At 44.9% G+C, this 21,181-nt stretch overlaps 2 protein-coding genes across 5 annotated transcripts in view; one reads left to right on the top strand and one right to left on the bottom strand.

Annotated features, from left to right (window-relative positions):
* The first annotated feature begins 3,022 nt into the window (after positions 1–3,022).
* Positions 3,023–15,649, top strand: Oaz2 (ornithine decarboxylase antizyme 2). The gene is given in 6 exon segments (XM_076850943.1): positions 3,023–3,226; positions 12,038–12,113; positions 12,115–12,195; positions 12,990–13,165; positions 13,928–14,013; positions 14,426–15,649. Coding segments are annotated over 6 exon segments (570 nt in total). The 5' UTR covers positions 3,023–3,206; the 3' UTR covers positions 14,557–15,649.
* A 1,076-nt stretch (positions 15,650–16,725) lies between these two features.
* Positions 16,726–21,181, bottom strand: part of Znf609 (zinc finger protein 609) — a 197,165-nt gene continuing 192,709 nt past the window's right edge. For all 4 annotated transcript variants that reach the window (XM_076850938.1, XM_076850940.1, XM_076850942.1 and 1 more), the window contains exon 10: positions 16,726–21,058. The gene's annotated coding sequence lies outside the window, so the exon portion shown is untranslated. The remainder of the gene's footprint in view (positions 21,059–21,181) is intronic.

Below are 21,181 nucleotides of genomic sequence, written 5' to 3'. Positions count from 1 at the left end.
GTGTGTTTGTGCTAGGGATTGAACCCAGGGCTTCATGCATGCTAGGCAAGTGCTCTGTCACTAAGTAAGCTATATCCCCCAACCTCTATTTCATTTTAGTTAATTTAAATAGCAAGGGGATATCATAGGACAATATATGTTAGAGGAAGATGGCTCCCATCTTTGTGAATTTTTTACTGGCTGACTTGGTTTCCATAAGAGTGGTCACTCATTCAAACAGCAAGCTGGTGGCAGAGAGCTTCTGACTCCTCCACCAAATGAATCTAGGCAAAACACAGGACTAGGCAACCCTGGGTCCAAATTCTAACTTCACCATTTAATAGCTTTGAAGTAGGGCAAGTAAACTGACTTGCTTGGTATAGATAGGCCCACGATAAATATTAGCTAACAGAATAAAACTTCCTAAGATTTTTTTTAATATTTGTTTTTTTAATTTTAGGTGGACACAATATCTTTATTTTGTTTTTATGTGGTACTGAGAAAAGAACCCAGTGCCTCACGCTGCTAGGCAAGCACGTTACCACTTGAGCCAGGTCCCCAGCCCCTCCCTAAGGTTTTATTCTCTTCATTATACAATAATGGGGAGGAATTGTAACAAGTAGTGCTATAGCATGATGCTCAATAAATGATTGCTATTCATGACATAGTGGATTCTCAGTATTTGCCAAATAATTGACCAGAAACTCCTTTAGACCAAAGGGTTACTTGTCCATGGACTGGCAAAAATTAGGCATCCCAGCTCCCTTTGAGAACCGAGAGGTTTGTCCAGGTGGATTAGAGCTGGGTTCACTTGTCTGATTCTGTTATACATGTAAAAGCATACCTGGCATGAACTTGAAAGACTAGCTAAGGATAGCTGAAGTGATAAGATAGAGGATCTTAAAGTGAGCCAGAGATGGGACTGTCCTGGTATCATTTGCCACTTTAATTTTTGTGAAAAAGCTTTAGTCTGGTAGCTCCAACCTTCCTTCCTTCCTTCCTTCCTTTCTTTCTCTCTCTCTCTCTCTCTTTCTTAGATACTGGGAATTAAACTCAGGAGCACTGGGTCACTGAGCCACATTCCCAGCCCAATTTTGTGTTTTACGTAGTGACAGGGTCTCACTGAGTTGCTTAGCACCTCACTTTTACTGAGGCTGGCTTGGAACTTGCAATCCTCCTGCCTCAGCCTCCTAAGCCACTGGGTTTATAGGAATGCCTCACTGTGCCCTGCTCCAACTTTTCTTTTTTCCCTACATCCTTATCATCTAAAATCCAAAAGCAGGTTTGTGAATAAATGTTGATGAACCCATCCTAATTCCATTTTAAGATTGGGAGCCATCTTGTCACAAAGTCATGAAAAGTTAATTTCTGTTTTACTATAAATTACTGAGATTTCTATACTTGTTTGGAATTCCTGCCCGTGCCTTGAACTCACCCATGCCTGGCTTTCCCTGACCAGATAACAACCCTCTCTGAAACCTCAGTGGTGCCTCATAAATTTTGCTGTTAGGATCTGAATTTACTCCCTACCTTGAAATATTATGCCATGTAGATCATTAACCTACTATCTACCTTTGTATTATGTTTGTTAAAACCCTGTTATTTGTAACTTCTCAAGCACCCCCTTTTGCAACTTTTTGTGTTATAAAATCTCATTATTGGAGAGCTGGGTTGCTGGCCAGCATTAGGAGAGATAGGCGCTGATCAGTTCTCTTTGTGTACACAAATACAAGCTTGCTTTAATTTGATTTAAAATTGGAGTCGGTGGTCTTTTCTTTGCGTCGGGGTTCAACATTGTGTCCTGAGATGGCCATGATGTGTGACATTTGTGATTTTGGGCTATTGTGAACTAGAGGTCATAGTGACCTCTGGTATGGAGTACCATACTTTCTGGGAAGCCATCCTTCTTCCCTAGTTACTTTCTCTGTTGCCTCCTTCATACTGAGCACTCACCTTGTATTGTGATGGGCTCTCTGTGTCTCTCACTCAGAGCAGATTGTGACATCCAAGACAGGAACCTTGTCTAGCTGATCATTGAGTATTCCTGGACTCTAGCCCATGCTTGAGGCACATAGTAAGTAGTTGCTCAATAATTATTGTTGAATAAATGAATGGATGTGATTTGAGGTGACAGTGACCCACTATGAGCTGAAAGTACACTATCTCTTGATTGCAATTTGGGTTGACTATGAACAGAGTTAAAAACCTGATTGTTTTGAAGTGCCTGTGATTGTGACCTGCTATGACTATGATTTGAGGTGTCTATACAACAGTGACTGTGATTCTTTGGCACTTGTCTGTGATAAGGACCAGCAGGGATAGTGAATGGAGATGGCTGTGCATTAGTAACCTTGCATGATTGACTGAAGTAGCCTGATTGTGACTTGAAGTGACTGTGAACAAGTCAGTCTTGGTGGTTTCCACAATTGTTATGATGTGGCTGTGATCATGACCTACAGAGATTTGGCTTCTGATAACCATGTGACTGGCCAGTGATTGGAGCATGGACCATTGACCTGAGATGTGTCTCCAAGATGAAGAGACAGTTGATCTCAGCTCGCTGTTGAGGTTATTGATCTGCATTATGAGCTGAGGTAACTGAGATCTACAGGCTTGGACTCAGACTGGGGATGGTGCTAATATGTGTGTAGTACTCTTTAGATTTCCAACTTGGTTTTTAATAAAATATCCTTTAGAGGCTTACAAACGGCACTGCCCCTCTTGACCCCAGCAAAAAAGGAATGGGAACTAGGACTAGGTTTGGTTAGTCTTCAGAAAACAACCTGAAATTCAATGCTTTATTCAGGCTACCGTGCACGGCCACGCCACCAATTGGGCTACTGCTTCTCCCTAAAAGCAGCCTTTATCCGGAAGCCCCTTACCCGCATCCCCATCCACCGCTATTCACCCCCGGAGCGCCTGCGCGGAGGTGGGGCGGTGCTTTGCCCTTTGTTGTGGGCCCCAGTTTCCCAGGACACCGCGCGGCTCCGGGGTGGGGCTATGCAGATGAGCCACTTGGGGGCGGGGCGGTTGCGGCGTCGGCGGCGGCCGGGGAGGGTCAGTTGGAGGCAGGCGCTCGCTGAGGCAGGAGGAGGGCTCTCGGCCCGCGGCCTGACAGGGACTTAGCCCGCCGAGATCGGCCCGCGCGCGCGACCCCACACCCACCCACTCATCCACCTACCCACTCCCTGCGCCGCCTCCTCCCACCCTGAGCAGAGCCGCCGAGGATGATAAACACCCAGGACAGGTAACGGCCCGGCCCAGGCTCCCCGCCCCCATCCTCTCTACTTCGGCTCTAGAGGGCCTCCTCCCCCACCAACCAGCTGGTCTCCGTACCCCCCACAGTAGGTCCCCGACAGGGCTCCATCCGCCTCCACCGGACCCTTCCCCACTTCAGCCACCCCCGTCTGAGTTCCAGACCTGAAACTGGGCCTCTTTCCGTCTTTTAGCCCCCTCCCTCCAGCCCGGCCCATCCCCCTCATCCGGGCCTCCTCCTCCTCTAAAGCTCCCGCAAACCCGGACCCAATCTTTCAGTCAGGTCCCTTGTGCCCTCCTTAAAGGTGTCCCTTTATCCCCACTGGGCTTTATCCTTCCAATAGATTCCCCGAATATCCCCGCCTCCTCCATATCCTCCCCGTATATATATTTTTACTCCCCATGTAAGTCTTTGACCCCGCTTTGAATCTGCTTTCTAGTAAAAACTGCACGCCCCAACCAATCAGACCCTTCTCTTGTCACTGCTTCTCTCCCACCAGTCAGGTTCCATCTTTCAGTTCTCAACTAGACCCCTTACCCCCCCACCCCCACTCCAGGTCTAATGGTCTTTACAAAGATGCCCAGCCCTCCTTTTGGAACCTCACTCCAGCTTCATCTTTTCTTTCCTTTCCTCCTTCCACAATTCTCTCTCGGGGCTCATTTCCCTTGTCTTCCAGTGTCATTCTTTTTATTTCCTCAAATATTTTGAAGTGGGTTCTTGTCCTTTTCTCCCTAAGGGTTTCCCACCACCACTCTAAACACTCCTATCCTTTAAATACTTTCTCTCAGCTGGATCTCAACTCTTAACTTTTCTCACCTTAATTGAGCCACATCTTTTTTTTGGGGGGGGGGGCGGGGGGATAGGGGCAGTACTGGGGATTGAACACAGGGCTTCATGAATGCTAGGCAAAAGCATATCCCTAGCCCACAGAACCACATCTTAAAGATTATCAGATCACATAACTTAGCCCTGTACTTCTTCCAGTAAAGAATTTCAAGGAACACCTCCTTTCCTTGGACGTCCAATGCCTTCATATCAGGCCCTGTACTCTGGACACTGTACCTTGCAAGTTTCCATCCCCAAACCCAATTCCAGTTTCTCCCCATTAAATGAAGAGAAAGGTGCATATCTTTCTGCAACTGAGATACTGGATATCTAAATACTGAATATACTAAATAGATACTGGATATCTAAACTTGAATCCTTTTATCCTTCCCCTGCCTAAGTTAAGCAGAGTTCATTACTCAAAATTTCTTTCTCTTTTCTTTTTCTAGGCAGTTTCTTCTCACTTATCACCCTCAAATATATCCCAAAATTCTGCCCCAGACACTATTCTCTGAAATGATTCCATAATTTCCTCATTCTCAAGTTTTTAGCCCTGGTTGTTCCTCTGCATCAGAGTGAATTCTGTTTGCAATTTAGACCCAATTCCCTTCCTCATTTTTTCTCTAGACTTGTTGCTGTCCCCTCTGAAATGTGCGCGAAGCTCATTAGTTCCTCACACCAGACCATTTGTCTTCAGATTTGCCCTTATGGCTTCTGCCCATCTGTAAGGCCTCATTATTTTTGTAAGCAGATCCATTCCCTGTAAATCCTCTTTAAACCATGCCATGGTCCTTACTAAACTAGGCTCTACTTTTCTCTTATAAATATAGCCTTACTGCTTTTCTTCACATAGGGCTATAATTGCCACTCATGGTTCCCTTCTTACTAAATGGTCTCCAGCATAACATTTCCTATTAATCAGCACCATCCTTATATATTTCAACTGGGTTTTCAATTTTCTTGCATCATAGTATTTTTCATCCCTACTGCACATTTGAAAAAGTCACCTGGGCCCCATCTTCACAGATTGGTCTAATTGTCCTAGGGTAGGGCTGGTTATTGGCATGTATTTTTTATAGCTCCCTGGGTAATTCTTTCCAGTGAAGTTGAAAAACACTGCTTCTCTTCTTTCAAAAGACTTTAACTTTTATCATTACGTTCCTTTAGTGAGTGTCATCTCTTCTTTACTGAAAAGGGCCTAGTCTTCCTCAGGGATTTCTCAGTCTTTCTCAGGCACTATCCAGAAGAACCCAAGATACATGCAACAGCTTCTTAAATTCTCTTTCAGTTACTGGGTTCTCAGCCATTAGCCATTTTCTTCCCTCTATTCTTAAACTCTTATCTAGTCCTTCATTTCTTTTCTGCATACACTGAAAGAAAATTCACTCCCTATTCCTGGTTTGTTCCTTCTTACCTACAATCCTGCTCTGCTTTTATGTTTTCCTTTTCTGAGGCTATCCACATCCAACCCTCATTGCATTCCCCTTTCCTTTCATCTTCTATAACCCAGTCCTTCTGGAGCTGAGGAGGTGGAGGAGGATAGATACTTCGAATGGTGCAAAAGGTGTTAACTGTGGTTTGGAGGGCCTTGTGTAGAGGATGGAGGACAGGTAGGAGAGAAAACAGGTTGAAGTGTAGGGGTGGAGGGAAGCAGAGGAACCTACAACAAAACCTGCTCAAGGGGTATGTATGTGAGATGAATTTTCTATGTTCTAATATTTGTGTCTCTGGAAGGTGGGGTGGCTGAGCAGTTATTCTATAGAGTCCTCTGTACTCATCTGGTCTAGATGCCAAGTCCTTTCCAGGCTGAGCTCAAAGTTGAGCACTTGGGACCAACATATAAGGGTCCTCACTGAATGAGTGTGAGAGACCTGAGTTCTAGTTCTGCCTTAGCTAGTGTGCTTACATGTAAAATTAAAAAAAAAAAAAAAAAAAAAAAAGGCGGGGGGGATTGGGTTAGCTTAGCTTAAAGATTCTTTCCAGCTTCCTAAGTGGCAAAACAGGCTTGCTTGTCTCCAGGGCCCTTGCTTAGTGTGTGGGTAATTTGAGGGGCTTGGCTATGTGAGAGGCAGGTGGAGGGAGGAGCCAGCTGCCCTGCCAGGGCCTGGGATGGAGCTGGGCCTTGGATGAAGCTCCTCCACTTTGGCCTGGGGGTGGGGTGGGGTGGGGTGTGCAGGGTGTCTGGTTTCTTTGAGTTATTGCAATCCTGTTTCCCAGCCTCCTCTGGCCTGCCTCTGACTTTCTAAAAGAAATCCTGTTAAGAGTCCTAACTAGGGATTCCCATAAGAACCGGATGCTCTTCCCAGTCAGTGTTGTTGGTGTTTTGTATCCGCAGAGAGGGGGAGTTGGCTGGAAGTTTAGCTCCCATTGGGTGGGGGATGGGATTTCTAGCTTCCCTGGCTCCAGTGAAAAATGCAGGAGGTGGAGGCTTAGTTTCCTGGAAGAAATAGTTGAAGAGCTTGCAATATGTTTTGAAAACAAGGCTCTTCCTTTCCAGTGTTGTTCTGATTGGTGCTTCCAATATGTCAAAATTCTTGATGGTGGGGGAGGGAAGAAGACGGAAATACAAGCCCCTTTTGAAAATCAGGTTTAAATCCAAGAGGAAATCAAGCTTCCTGGCCTCTCTCTGTCTGGACTTGGAGGGGCAGGGAGACAGTATCTGTCTAGGGCTTGTTTCATATCTTTTGACAGTACAGTATTTGGAGAAAAGCTAGCCCTGGCTTTATAGCTATGTTATTATCATTCTGTGTACTCATGGGCTTTGGGGGAGAAGCATTTGGTTCTACAGGTGGTTTTTTGAAGGTGGAGGTGAGCAGAGTACAAAAAGCTTATCAGAATTACCCCGAGTAGCTTCACAGTTTTGTGGGTAATGGGATTTTCCAAAGAATTTGATTTTCCTTGTTTATTGGCATTATGGAATAATGTAGGGTGGAAGAACCAGTTTTCCTAAGATGTGCCTTCAAGAATATCCTACAGAGAGAAAGAAACTCCTGTATAATCAGGAATTCCTCCAGATTGGATGCTTCAGAAAGCAGTATGGACTAATAATAGCAATTTCTCATTCTGCCAAGAAATCCAAATTTAGCACCAGAGCAGCTTAGGGGGAAAAAACGGTGGGGGGTACTAAGGAGGGGATAGAAGGATATTACAAATGTTCATTTTTAAGAAAAAGTATTTCATCCCTTTTTGAAACAATACAGTGTTGATTCAAATTGATGCCATGGTTTGGAAGGCTGATGGAAAACTATAGATTAGAAATGTCATTAGATTAGCAAGAATCTTGTTACTTTAAGTGAACAGACAGGTAGTTTTCCTGTTAGCAGCAGCAGAAAATGCTTTGTATAAGCCTTCAGAAAATTTCCTAGGTCTTTGATACAATAAGAAAAATGAAATAATTTTATCCTGGGAGAAGCGGCTGGAGACTGTGATGAGCTTACAATACAGTGTAATGATAGATTGCAGTGAAAAAATTGAGATCTTTTTTTTAAAAATAGGATTACCTAGCCATGCAGCCGCCTTTGATAGCACATGTGATTGTATTTACTTTTGGTAGAAGATGTATCACACCATCAGCTGTATGATAGGCAAATCTTAGGGGCAGATATATTCTGGCTGCTACCATACATGTGTTTCTTGTGGAGAATAAACCAAAATTAATTTTGCTTTTAGCCTGTGATTCAGATTGGTGATGTCATTTTCTTATAATTATGCATAGCAAGTAGACTCCCTTTGGAATGCATAACAGCCCTAGAGAAATGACTTTAGCCTGGCATTTGCCCAAGGCCCCTGTCTCAGATAGAAGGGGGAACTGGCAGCTGAGAATCAGCCTGTATGGTCACACTAGTCTGAAGGTGGCCATCACCTCCCATCTTTCTTCCTGTTTCTTTTTTTTTAAGTGTGATGGTAGCCCTGAATTGGTCTCTCTTTACATAAGGATTAGTCATCAGAGATATTCCTAGTCTTAGAGTAAAAGCAGCCTCTGTGAGGGAAATAAGGGCATTCTGAGTATTTTGTGAAGCAGGGCCTGAGACATGAATGGGTCAGAAGTAGTTAAGAGGGAAATGTATAATACTGGAAATGTGATTTTTATGTCTCTTACTTAATATCAAAGGTAGGTAATACCAAAGCCATCTGATCTCTAGTAGGTATTAAAATGAGAAAAAGGGTGCAGACTTTGAATAGGTTGAGAAGGCCACTGATTGAAGAGAAACCTGATCAAAATTTATCAGAGTATTTGAATTCAAGTGTTTGTTAGATTCTGTGGCTACAGAATTACTTTTATATTAAATCTCAATTCTGTGTAGCAGCAGGTACCCTTCTTTGAGCAAACCAAATATAAAATTCAAGGGGGCTGGGGAGATAGCTCAGTTGGTAGAGTGCTTGCCTTGATGCACAAGGCCCTGGGTTTGATCCCCAGCACCATCACCCCCCCCCAAAAAAAAAAATATATATATATATATTTTTTTTCAAAACTGATAAAATCAACTGGAAGTGATTTAATTCTTTTAAATAATAAGTACTCCAGATATTTAAAAACAGAATTTAAATTATACAAATTTGATTTAGCATCAATGTTTCCAGGAATACATGCTGCATATACTGCCTGTTGGTAGTCAATGTATGAAATTATGATCTGTTAAGGACACTTCAGATAGGAGTTTCACAAATGCTTTGAATTAGAAGCAGCAGGATATGATATGGTAGCACTCATTTATATCTTGAGGACTGTTTCTTTTTTTTTTTTGTTGTTGTTGTTGTTGTTGTTGTTGAGGACTGTTTCTAAGGGCATGTCCTGTAACACCTGAGAAGATAAAAGGTTCAAAAGCCTCCAATCTTCCATCCATCATCTCCTGACTTGCCCTGGATGCTGGATAAACAATACCCTCTTTGTCCCTCCCACTCCTTCCCCCCCCTCCCCCAGGGCATATATTGGGGATTGAACCTAGGGACCCTTAACTACTCAGCAACATCCCCAGCCCAGCCCTTTTTTGTATTTTGAGACAGGGTCTCTCTAAGTTGCCTAGGCCCTCACAAAATTGCTAAGACTGACTTCAAACTTGTGATCCTCGTGCCTTAGCCTTCAGAGCCATTGGGATTACAGGTGCGCACTACCATGCCCAGTACATGCCTGTTAATTACTTAAACTATTGCATATATACCCATCCTCCTTTCCTTCTCATCTAGAAAATGACAGTCAGATTTTCTTTCAGAGAAGCAATTTGTCATTAATTGCAAGTATCTAATAACAGATGCTTTATAATGGCTGAAGAAGATAATTATTGTCATCTACTGTGAAACAAGCGTATCCTAAACCCCAGCTGTTTCTCTTAGGGAACTGGATCCCAGTGTGGAGTCCTGACATACTCCACCCCCACTCAAACACATGCTTCTTTCTGCATTTTATGGGGGAGGAGCAAAGCCTCTCCAGAATCCTTATGTGTGAGAGTAGGGAATTAAATTATTTACTACCATAGGATGGACATGTTGCATTTATTCAGAAAGATCAGGAAACCAGAAATATCACTAGTTTATTATAGGTTAGTGCTGGACGCAGGGCAGGTTTCAGAGATTATTTCAAGAAAAAAAGGAGGGATTCTGTATGTAAAACAAAAATTCCCCACAATATTCTCATCTTTTCAGGGGATTGCCCCTATTGCTTCTGCTTTTCTTTTCTTTCTCAGTTGCTTAGGGCCTCACTAAGTTGCTGAGGCTGGCCTTGAACTTGCATTCCTCCTGCTTCAGTTTTCCTAGTTGCTGGGATTACAGGCATGTGCCACTGTGCCTGGCTTGTTTCTATTGTTTACAAGTGCAAATTAGCCAAGAATAAGATATTGGTTGGAATGCAGGGTGTTGGAATGCAGGGCAGAGGTTCAGTGTAAATCACTCATGTAAAAATGGTTTTGGGGGCCTGGGTTGTGGCTCAGCAGTAGAGTGCTTACCTAGCACGCGTGACACCCTGGGTTCAATTCTCAGCACCACATGAAAATAAATAAATAAAGGTATTTAAACTAATACAACTAAAAAATAAATATTTTTAAAAAAATGGTTTTGAGGGCAGCAGTAGAGCGCTTGCCTTGCATGTGTGAGGCACTGGGTTCGATCCTAGGCACCACATAAAAATAAATAAAAATAAAATAAAGATATTGTGTTCATCTACAACTTAAAAAAAAAAAAAAAAACAACAACACAGTTTTGAGAAACATTTCTTCTGAGAAGTGGGAGTCTGGCCCCAAAATTTTAGAATTTCAAGGCTTTGGATCTAGTTGTATTATGAATCCAAGCAATTCTTCTGGTGTATACAAGGTGACTATCCATTCCAGAGGGGATTTGCCCAGTTCTTGGGTAACTCTGCTGATCAATGCAAGCAGGCCAGCTTTCTCCAGTGGCCTAGTCTTCCTGGTGTTTCTAAAAGAACCTCATTATATGCCAAAAGGGGCACTGGGGAATGAAAAGGGAATGGTATGTAGAGTGCACCATTGTGTAGGGAAACCCCTCACACTTGTTTTATTTTTTTGTTTGCCTGGACAGTATTCTTCTGCCCCTTAAAACTTTGGAAGGGAAAATATAATAATTTATTGTCCCCAGCAGAAAGTAACTTCTTCAGGCAAACCTCAGAGGCACAGAGATTTGAAAACAGTATAATTTAAGTGTAGCTGCCCTTTCACTTAAAGGCTAAGTGTAGAGATGAGGATGCCCCAAGGTTTTCCAGAATAGGCAAGAGGTAGGGAATGGGTTTATAATCCCTAGATGTTGATGCTACTTCAGGCTTACAGATATTTCTCTGGGAACTCCATTTCCCAAGGAAATTTTCAGTTATCCTTTTAGGCCTCCAGTTAAAATCTGGAGACCATAGAAGCTGAGCAGTGATGGGTTTAGATTTCTAGTCTCAACTGGAATGCTTGCTAGTTCCAGCACACCACAACAACACTTCTGTCCACCACCTTCCAGTTATCTTGAGGCTGGTATATGATGGCTAAAGGACAGACCTGTTGCTTAGTCCTGGTGGAAAAGCAGAATGAAGTCTTGCTTCATTTGCCCTTGACTTGGGATCAGCTTAAGGAGCCATTCAAAGAAGGTAGTGGAACAGATCTGGAGTCCCATTGGATCTCCATGGAAGTCATGGTGCCCAGTAAGGGTACCTGGATGTGATGGAGAGCTCCTGTAAGGGCTTTTGACTTTCTGTAGTCCATCTGATTGTTGGCTTCCTTATTCAGGTCACAGCATATATTACCTTTTCCCAGCATGCCCCTTTTCTACAACTGAGTATCTGTTCTGACTACATTGGTATTACTACATTCCCACATTTGGGTCATGAAGTGACTAGCAAAGAGAGGCAAGTGGGCCCAGCATTTGGTGGCAGATCAGGGACAAAGTCAGACATAATAATATTGTTCTGGGAGCCAAGTCTCGTATTTAATTTTGTTCTTAACCCTAGAGGAATGTGCACTAGGTGATTTCTCATTCTAATTCCTTTGTTCAGATGGAGGATGGGGCCATCACTGGAAAGTAGCCTTGGGAATTCCTCAGGGACACAGTACCCAGTGGCACGTGACTTCCCAAAGTCCATCTGCTTTTCCTGAGCCTGAATGTAGGCTTTGTGATTCTGCCTCATAGGTTGTTGAGGCATTGGTGGCTTAGGAGGGATACTGGTGCAGGGCACAGGTCTGGAGTCCTACTAGGCAAGCTAGCATCTGGTGGTTCCTTCCACGATATATGGCCAGTGTCACAGTGTTTGTATGAAGATATCTGATAGGTGTTCCCCTTGTCATACATATGCAGTTGAACTCCCTTGGGCCTTCTGGAATTTTTCTCTCTTCATGATGGTGGGCTCCTTCAAGAGAGCAATGGCAATTTTGGAAGAACTGGGGCAAATGGTGTGGACTTTAGAACACTTGTTTAGGGGAAAGGTTGGGGTGGGATTTGAGTTAAATTTTCAAGTTTTGGCATTTACTGTATTATCTTCTCTTTCTCTTGCAGTAGTATTTTGCCTTTGAGTAACTGTCCCCAGCTCCAGTGCTGCAGGCACATTGTTCCGGGGCCTCTGTGGTGCTCCTGATGCCCCTCACCCACTGTCGAAGATCCCCGGTGGGCGAGGGGGCGGCAGGGATCCTTCTCTCTCAGCTCTAATATATAAGGTAAGGAAGAACTTGGGATGGGAATCTGTGGGCAGAGTTCTCAGATACCACTGAGCTGCTGCTCAAAGGGAGCTGTCACTTGCATAGTCTTCCAGGCCAGTAGTGGGACTGGGAAGGACTCTTCAGCTGAGGCTGCTATGTGGCTTTTCAGGAGTTTTAGAGGGAGGCACCATTTGCTGCCTTTTGATCTGCTATGACTGAGGCCCAGAAGTTGGTTTGGTTTCTAAGACTGGGATGGAAGGTTAGCAGGACAGCTGAGTTCTAGTCTCTTGACATTGTGATAATATGAATTGTACAGTCCACCCGAAAGCAGGTTTTGGTTGGTCAGGTCCCCAGCCAAACCGTCACAAATGTCCTTTCAGAGGGAAGGGAAAGAACATGGTTTTTTTGGGGGAAAAAAAAACATAGGCTTTCAAATCAGACCTAGGTTGGAATCTAAGCTTTGTCATTTATTACCTTGAGAGCTTTGGTTGATATTCTTAATTGTTCTTAAATATCAGATTTAAGATGGAAATACTAATGCTCACCTTAAGTGTTTGTCAAACTAATATATGGGACCATATTGTGCACCATACTTGGTACCTGGTATATGCTTCAATATACATTTCCCTTCTTAACATCAACTGGTTTTAACAATGGCTTCACTTAGCCAGATGTGGGTCTATATTTCCAGCATACCCTCTTGTTGTGTGCCCTCTTTTGGCCTAAGGGATTCCTAGTGCCACCTGGTTAGAAAGCATATGACATGCCAGAGGTAGCAGTGATATGGTCCTTTGTCCTGCTTTCCTTCCCAGGACGAGAAGCTCACTGTGACCCAGGACCTCCCTGTGAATGATGGAAAACCTCACATTGTCCACTTCCAATATGAGGTCACCGAGGTGAAGGTCTCTTGCTGGGATGCAGTCCTGTCCAGCCAGAGTCTGTTTGTAGAAATCCCAGATGGATTATTAGCTGATGGGAGCAAAGAAGGGTAAGGAGCAAGTGCTAAGGGAAAGGGAACAAATGAGGAAAAGAAGGTCCCCAGATCTATGTTTACTGGGATAACTGATTTTTAACCGAAGTCCATGCTTTCTTCCCTAGCTTTAGATTTCCTGAGTAGATTCCATTTTGTAACAGGTTATTTTTAGCCAGTAAAACAGGCCTGCTCTAGGTTATAATTAAAGCAAATCTTTATCACATTAACCAAATGCCTACTAGTTAATCACCCCCTGGTTCATGCTTCCAAGCAGATACCAAGTCTCTCTTGAGCCACCTTACAGTGGTGCAGATACCGTGGGATTCCATTGGACTGGGCATGGCCCTCCAAGCAGCCCATGTAAGCAGCAGTCCTGAAGACAGAGTTCTCGAGTGGCTCTGGTTTCTTGAGAAATAGGCAATGGCAGGGCCCACAGTATCCTGCTCAGTGGCAGGTGACCTTATCAAAGTTGGCAGTAATCTCTGGAGAACTGGGTTCTTTTTCTAGGTCCCAAGCTCTGACTTATGAACTGCATTAGTTAAGATGGTCAGTGTTACTTTCAGATGATGAACTAGTCACAGGAAGAGATAATTCAATAACATTTTTCTTAAGACTCTGTGTGGCTTATTTTTTTCTGAACTCGGGGCTCTCAAGATCTCAAAATGAGAAACTTCTCTGGAGCTTCTGTATTATATTGCTGGCGGTTTGGCTCAGAAAACCCCTCTTTTTGACAGTTTGGAGTAGGAGGACCTGATTAGTTTTCTTTGCTTCTTACAGATTGTTAGCACTGCTAGAGTTTGCTGAAGAGAAGATGAAAGTAAACTATGTCTTCATCTGCTTCAGGAAGGGCCGTGAAGACAGAGGTGAGGAGTCAAAGCAGCTAAAGACTTCCAGGCTGCTTAGCAGGGTCTGGGGAGGAGGATACAGGGTTCCTGTTCAGTAAGTAGGGACTCCTCCTTCCCCCATCTAGTACCAGGGATTGAACCCAGGACAGTTTTATCATCTCTTTGAGTTGCCTTTTTTTAAATTTTGAGACAGGGTCTTGCTAGTTGGCCAGGTTGGCCTTGAATTTAGAATCCTTCTGCCTCAGCCTCCAGTGTATCTGGGATTACTAGTGTCTGCCACCACCCGCCCCTGGCAAATCAGGCGTGGGAGGGAGTTGACCAAGAATTACTAACAACCTTGTTTGTTCCATTTCTTTGGAGTTTTCCTTTGATTTTAAGCCTGTCCTTGTTTTTCTCATCAGAATCCTTTTTATGCTCTTATCTTCTACAGCTCCACTCCTGAAGACCTTCAGCTTCTTGGGCTTTGAGATTGTGCGTCCAGGTCATCCCTGCGTCCCCTCTCGGCCAGATGTGATGTTCATGGTTTACCCCCTGGACCAGAACTTGTCCGATGAGGACTAATGGTCATAGAGGATGCTTTGCCCAAGAGCCACAGTGGGGGAAGAGGGGAAGTTAGGCAGCCTTGGGACAGAGGAGAGGGCTCCTTGCTGTCTAGGGAAGGACGCTGAGGGGCTCAGGGTGAGAGTTGCCTATTGTGTTCTTGGAGTTGACTCGTTGAAATTGTTTTCCATAAAGAACAGTATAAACATATTATTCACATGTAATCACCAATAGTAAATGAAGATGTTTATGAACTGGCATTAGAAGCTTTTTAAACTGCGCTGTGTGATGTGCTCTATCTAGCCTAGGGGAGGACATTGCCTAGAGGGGGAGGGGCTATCTGGGTCCAGGGGCAAGGGCTGGTGGACAGCACTGTCAGGCTCAGGTTCCCCTACTGTTGGGCTTTCTGTTTTGGTTTTTAAGACTTAATGTATTTTCTTTCTTTGCTTCCTGTCACCCCAGGGGCTCCTGAATAGGCTTTTGGGCAGTGTCCTTGGGTTGTTTTTTGACTCCACCTGGGCTTTTCTGTGTGCATTTGTGTCTGGCCTGGTGTAAGCAGGTCTGACCCCTCCTCCTTTACAGCTTAGTGTTATTCTGGCATTTGGTTAAGCTGGCTTAATCTGTTTAATGTTATCAGTGCATTTTAAATAGGGCATTGAAGTTCACTCCCATGACAGGGCTTTTTTGGGGTGCCTGGGCCTTAAGAAACACTAACTAAATTCCAACTCTCAAACTATTGCCAGGAGTTCTTGCTCCTGTGGCTCAGGCTCCAAGGTCTCCTTCCTAGGGTCACAAAGAGCAGAGAGAAGAAATAGCAACTCAGGGCCTGGGAATTGTGGGGAATCTGTTCTTAGGGACCTAATGCCTCTGGCTGGCTGAGCATAGTGCTGACTGCCCCTAACAGGTTCTGAGCAGTGCTTTAATACCTTGTCCTGCAGGGCCTAGAGGTAATAGGAAAAGGGGCTAAAGCTGGCTTCCTTCTTTTCTGTTTCATTGAATAGCTTGTTCTAAGGGGAAAGGAAGGGGCAGGAGATCTAGACTGGGTGAAGGGAAGTGGGGGTGTCAGGGAGGAAAGTGTGTTGTGTTACTGTGTCAATAAACTGATTTAAAGTTATGGTTGGTCTGTTCTTTATTCCTGTACCAGGACCAACTTCTTACCACTACTGACTTGAGCCCAAATAGGGGTGTGCAAACATGCTTCTCAAGGAGAAAGCTGCAATGCAGTAGGGCAGATAAGCTGGCCAAAGTCTCTGGGGCTGTGTTATACTGTGAAAAGTGGGGTTGCTAGGAGTCTAAGACACATTGAGAGAGCCCCCTAGAGAGACAGGCATGTACAAAATCAGCTTTGTCTAATAGAGGCTCTCTCCCTAGGATCCAAATTGTTTTTCCTTTTATATTATAAGTCTGAGTTCTAAAACTGGGTTTTTGGTTTTTGCATGGAACTGCCAGACATTACTTATTCCTGAGGTCTCTAAAGGAAATGGCACTTAACATTCCCTATTCTTGTTTCTCTCTCTCTCTCTCTCTTTTTTTCCCTACTTCCTATACCTCCTATAGCTTTATAACTACTCTTGATTCTTAAGTTTATATGTGGGTCTCTGGCCAACTTTCACACTGTATTTCACAGAGCTTACTTGTGTTTTATTCTGGGCCAAACCATTAACCTAATAACCAAGTAGGTATTCCTTAAAAGACCTGAGTCAATACCCCCACTCCCCACACATAGTAGTATTAGAACAAGTCTGGGACTAGACACATTAAATTGAAATCAGAGTGGCTAAAAGCTGTCCCCCATTAAGCAGCGGATTTCTAGAGGCAGCCTAAAGGACGTAGGCAGTTTAGGATTCAGATGTTAAATCCAAGGAATCTGCTAGTAGAAAGGATAAAGGAAAACCTCTCAGTCCTTTACTTTTTCCTCCAAAGCTAGCAGAATGGACAGGAAAGATGCTTGAGATTCTCCTGCCATCTGTTGGTGGTTCCTGTTGCAGAGATAAAAGGAAGGACTGAATTGGAAATCCAGGTACCCTGTCAAGATTTCCCAAAAAATAGCTTTGCAGGAGAGAAATTTTGGTATTCAAAGTCTGAACTCCAGTTAAAAAAGCAACTTGGTAGAATTTTTTGGGGGGGAGGGTGGAGAGAGGGATAGTGATGTGAAAGGCAAACTAAGTCTAAATTTAAGAACAGGGACATTAAAAACTTTATTCAATAAATACAACAAATAATTTAAAAATATATTTCAATTCCAAAGCCAATTAAGAAAAGGAAGTAGAGGCAAAGGGAAAAAAAGCAGGGAAGTAGGAAGGTAGAGGAAAGGAGAAATGGGGAACAATGGTTTGGTTGGGCTGTGTTTCAGAAGATACCACCCTTTTAAATTCTGATCAAATGCTCTTGATCCATAACCCCTTAGCCCTTTATCTGATGGGGTAACATAGGAGTCCACCAGCAAAGAATGATTCTCTGGGCTCTGGAGCAGAGCACTTTGGAGACTGGAATGTGTGAGGGTGGGATGGTTAGAGCAATAGGAGTCCTTTTCCAGTCATTCCTAACCCCTCAGGCGGGTTCAAGTAGTGCAAACTCTTAGGTAGAGAGCTCCCAGCTGCATAGTTTCTTGGGTGAGCATCCAAACTAGGGCCTCTGGGAGATTGGTCCCAGAATACCAAGGGGTCCAAAGCCACTTTGGTGAGTGGGGTCTAAGGGTGAAAAGAGGAGAGGCTAGGACAGAGCTTCTGGGCTAAGCCAGTGACCAAGTCAGAAAACAATGCTGGGCAGGAAAGGGCTACAGGGTAGGTAGTTGAGACACTAGATTCAACAGCTTGCCATTAGCCAGGGAAGCTGAGGATGCACATGGAGCAGGACCAGAAGACTGGGAAAGCTGAGGGAAAACAGAAAAGTTCGGAGGAAGGAAGAGGCAGCTCAGCAGCAAACTCCAGGAGAAATAACCAGCAGCCCTCACAGATTTGTGATTGTCTCTTAAAAAGATTTATTTTCTCTTCTTGCCTGAATGTACAAAGGCAAAAAGAGTACAGTTTGTATATATATATATATATTTATATATATATAAAAAAACAAGGAACTTGGTAATTTACACTTTTACAGAAGGGAACAATCAGGAAGACTGAAATTAAATCCAACAGAGCAACGCCAATGGAATAAAAGCTATGAACAGCAACACTGCCCCTCCAGCCCTGGCCTCCAGCTTGCCCCAACCTGCTCCCAGTGGGAGGGCTGAGCACCAAGGCAAGCGGGTGGGCTGGGGCAGGAGGGGCTGGGGGACAGGGCCTGGGAGGAGCTCAATCTCAGAAGGAGCCCATGGCAGGGTATCACTGGAAAGCTTCCTGGGATGCCCTAGTAATAAAACAAATGACAAAGGCCCAGAATTCTGGAGCCAACTAGCTGCCCAGTTGGATTTTGGGGGCATCAGAATAGACACTGGGATGGAAATGGGACAAATGGGGAAGTATGTGACATGAAGGGGCCTCAAAGCTTCTATACAATTCTCTAGCCCTTCTGTAGTCTTAATCCCCAACTCCTTAAACTAAGTTCTCCTACCCCTACACCCTGGAGTCTGGAGAAGAAAGTCAAGAAATGACCATTTCATCTCATTGGGTGCCTTCTTACCCGTCTGTGTGTGGTTCTTTGTCCTTGAGATGTGGGGAAAGAAGGAAACTCCATGCACGCACACACACATGAATAAGGCAGGGACTGAGGATGAAGGGAACCAGCACACCTTAAATGAGGAAGCGGATGTGAATCCTAAAGAGCAGCTCTCCAAGCTGCCCTTCCTGGGGATGAGGTCCTCTTTCCCTGTAGCTTCTCTTCCATGGGGGTGCCCAGGGAGCTATGTTTGTAGGGACCTGGGCAGGGATGGCTCAGAGAGGCTTGGTTTGGGGGTCTGGACCCTTGACCAGTAACCTTTTCTAGCCTCTGCTGGTGGGGTAGAGATCATTGTTGAGTGTCTCATCCCTCTGACTAGGTCATGGGTGCCACAGGTAGCCCTTACCTGTGTTGCTCCTCCCCATATAGGAGAGGTGGATAGCAAATCTTTCACTCAGCACTTGTCAAGGATCACCACAGCTGCTGCTTCTACTTCTGCATCATGTTATTTCAGGGAAGATTGTACCCAGGAAAGATCAGGGTGAAGAGAAGGCAGGCAGTGCCATTCTGCCACTGTTGTTTTCACCTGCTCTTCTGGGCAGCTCCTACTCTTTGAGGGAGACTTGATATAAGGATCAAAGAGCTAAATGTTTTTTAAAGAAAGGGTGGGGGGAAGCAGCTGTTCCCTTCTGCAAAATCCCAAGGCTGCTCTACAAATACAGAAGTTCCTCCTTTCTGTGTCACAGAACTAAGTGGAAAGGCAGGAGTGTGGGGCCATGCCTGCCCAATGAGAAAGAAAATTATTCCAACGGTTTCTTTACAATATGTACAGAGCACGCTGCAGGCCAGCGCCACAGATACAAACACACAATATTTTAAAACAACAGAGATGGGCTCTTGGCTCCACCCCACAGGAGCCTGGGAAGGCATAATTAGGCTGAAATTTAGTCACTCTCTTGGGTAGGGGTGACTCAGGTTAGGTGGAATGAAGCTGTCTTCCAGCTACTTCCATAGATAAAAGGGAAGTCACTATTCAGGGCACTACCCACTGGGCAGCAGGAGGCAGAGGGATGATGGCTGTGAGGGAGGCTGCTTGGGACCTTGTCAACAGGTCTAAAGTAAGGGGCTTTTGGGGAAGGCTAAGAACCCAATGTGAACAAAAAACAAGGACTTGAGAGTCTAGAGAAAAGGTCTGTAGGTCAGAGGGGCTCTCCTCTTGGACAAATGACCTAGGCCCATCTATGCATAGGGCTGCAGAATTTTTAGAAACCACCCTCAACTGGGCATTGTGCTTACTGTCCTCCTATTCTCATTCTCCAAATTAAGTCACAGTCATATTCCTGCTCTTAAATTGTCACTTTTGGCACTCTGGTCACAAATTCTCTAGCCTTGGCAAGTGTCTGTCAATCTTTCTCTCTCAATCCAGAGGGTCAAAGAAAGATAGGAGGGGAGGAGAACAAAGAGATGACCCCTCACAAAAGCAAAGAGCTAATACTTCCCACACTCCAGGGAAGAAGTGACTCCAATAAAGCTACTGAATCATTATCATTTTCCCAGTGTACAGAGCATAAAGCTTGGACCCAGAGAGACTGAATTTCTAAGGACAGCAGAGAAATGTTTGCTATCTCAAAGCACAGCTCCACTGAATTCACTGCAACTCTGACAAGCAATGCTTGGATGTATTTTCCCAGGGTCTGAGGAACAAAAGGCCTCCTATGGCCAGTGGCCCCTAGAACAAAAACGTGTGTTACAAAGACACAGCTTATATTGGCACACACGGAGGTTATAGATTGAGCTATATAAAGTCATGTACTTGTAGACAGAACTGGGCTGTATACATTTGTAGCCCTAAATGAGGAAGTTACTCAAATGGCCGAATGCACAGGACATCTCCAAGAACTGCTGGGTGCTCCCAGGGCCTGCCTTCTGGGTCTTGCCCTAAAGTGACCCAGCAGACTCCAAGCTTCCCCATGCTGGGGGAATACTATTTTATCTGCCTGAGTCTTAAGAGCCAAGCACTGGAAAAGAAGAGGCAAGATCAGTGTGGGGATCCCCCTGGGAAAAGCACCAAGGGGTTAGGAGGGAAGAGAAAAAGACAAGGAGTTGGGAGATAAGAAGCAGCAGGACCTAGTGGGGATGCAGTTTCAATTTCATGCTCCAACTCATTCAGGGTATCCCTGGGGAGCCCTGTGCTGGTGTTGAAACCCCTGCCCCTCTGCTTGACAGGTAGCTTCAAGGCTATGGTGGGGCAAATGCCTTGGTCTTCCTTTCTAGGCTAGGCTCTGAGCGTTTATATGTGCTCACATTGGGCGGCGGGGTGGGGGGAGGGGTCCTGGTCCTCTATGTTTGAAGACCTTGTTTTCACACAGAGAAAACAGCCCCCCAATATCTTTTCCTGAGATTCTAATTCCTCCACATGCTGTCTGTTCCCAGGGCCCAAACCACTGGGGAGATGCAGGAACTGATGATGGTGGTAATGATGGTAGAGGGGGTATGGCTGCTGTGCTGTCTTCAGACCTTACCCAGTGCTTGCGGGGTGGGGGTGGGGTCCCCTCTCTGGGGGTGTACTGCTCCGGCAGCAGACCAAGGCCTTGGGGAAAAGAGCAGTGACTTCTCTGGGCTGAGGCCATGTTCCCCTGGTTGCTCCCCGTGCCTTCATCTCCACAGAGGTGACAAAGCCATGATGTGGCTGAGAGAATAAATATTTTTGCTAAGTACCAGCTCTCCAGGTCCTGAGGAAGAGGGAGGGTCAGGGAGTTCCAGGGGTCTGGTGGAGGCGAGAGAGCCAAGGGTCTGCCTTCAGTCATGGTAGGAACGGCAAACAGGATGATCAACACCATTTAACTGATGTCTAAATGGCACGTCCAGCACCTCCTTGGGTGAGCCAGTCCAGGCCCGTGAAGTTGACTTTATCCGGGCACTTGGTGTTCTGCAAGGGAAACATGGACAGGTAACCAGGCACTCAGCCTGCTGGCATGACAACCACAAGATGGCGCTCCAAGAAAATTAACTGGCCAGTATTAATCCCTAGGGGCCACAGGTCTCTTAGATG

Source organism: Callospermophilus lateralis, chromosome 3, assembly GCF_048772815.1.
Source record: "Callospermophilus lateralis isolate mCalLat2 chromosome 3, mCalLat2.hap1, whole genome shotgun sequence".
NCBI classification, from domain to species: Eukaryota; Metazoa; Chordata; class Mammalia; order Rodentia; family Sciuridae; genus Callospermophilus; species Callospermophilus lateralis.
Note: the sequence above shows the minus strand (reverse complement) of the source record. Positions and strands in the feature narration are given on the sequence as shown.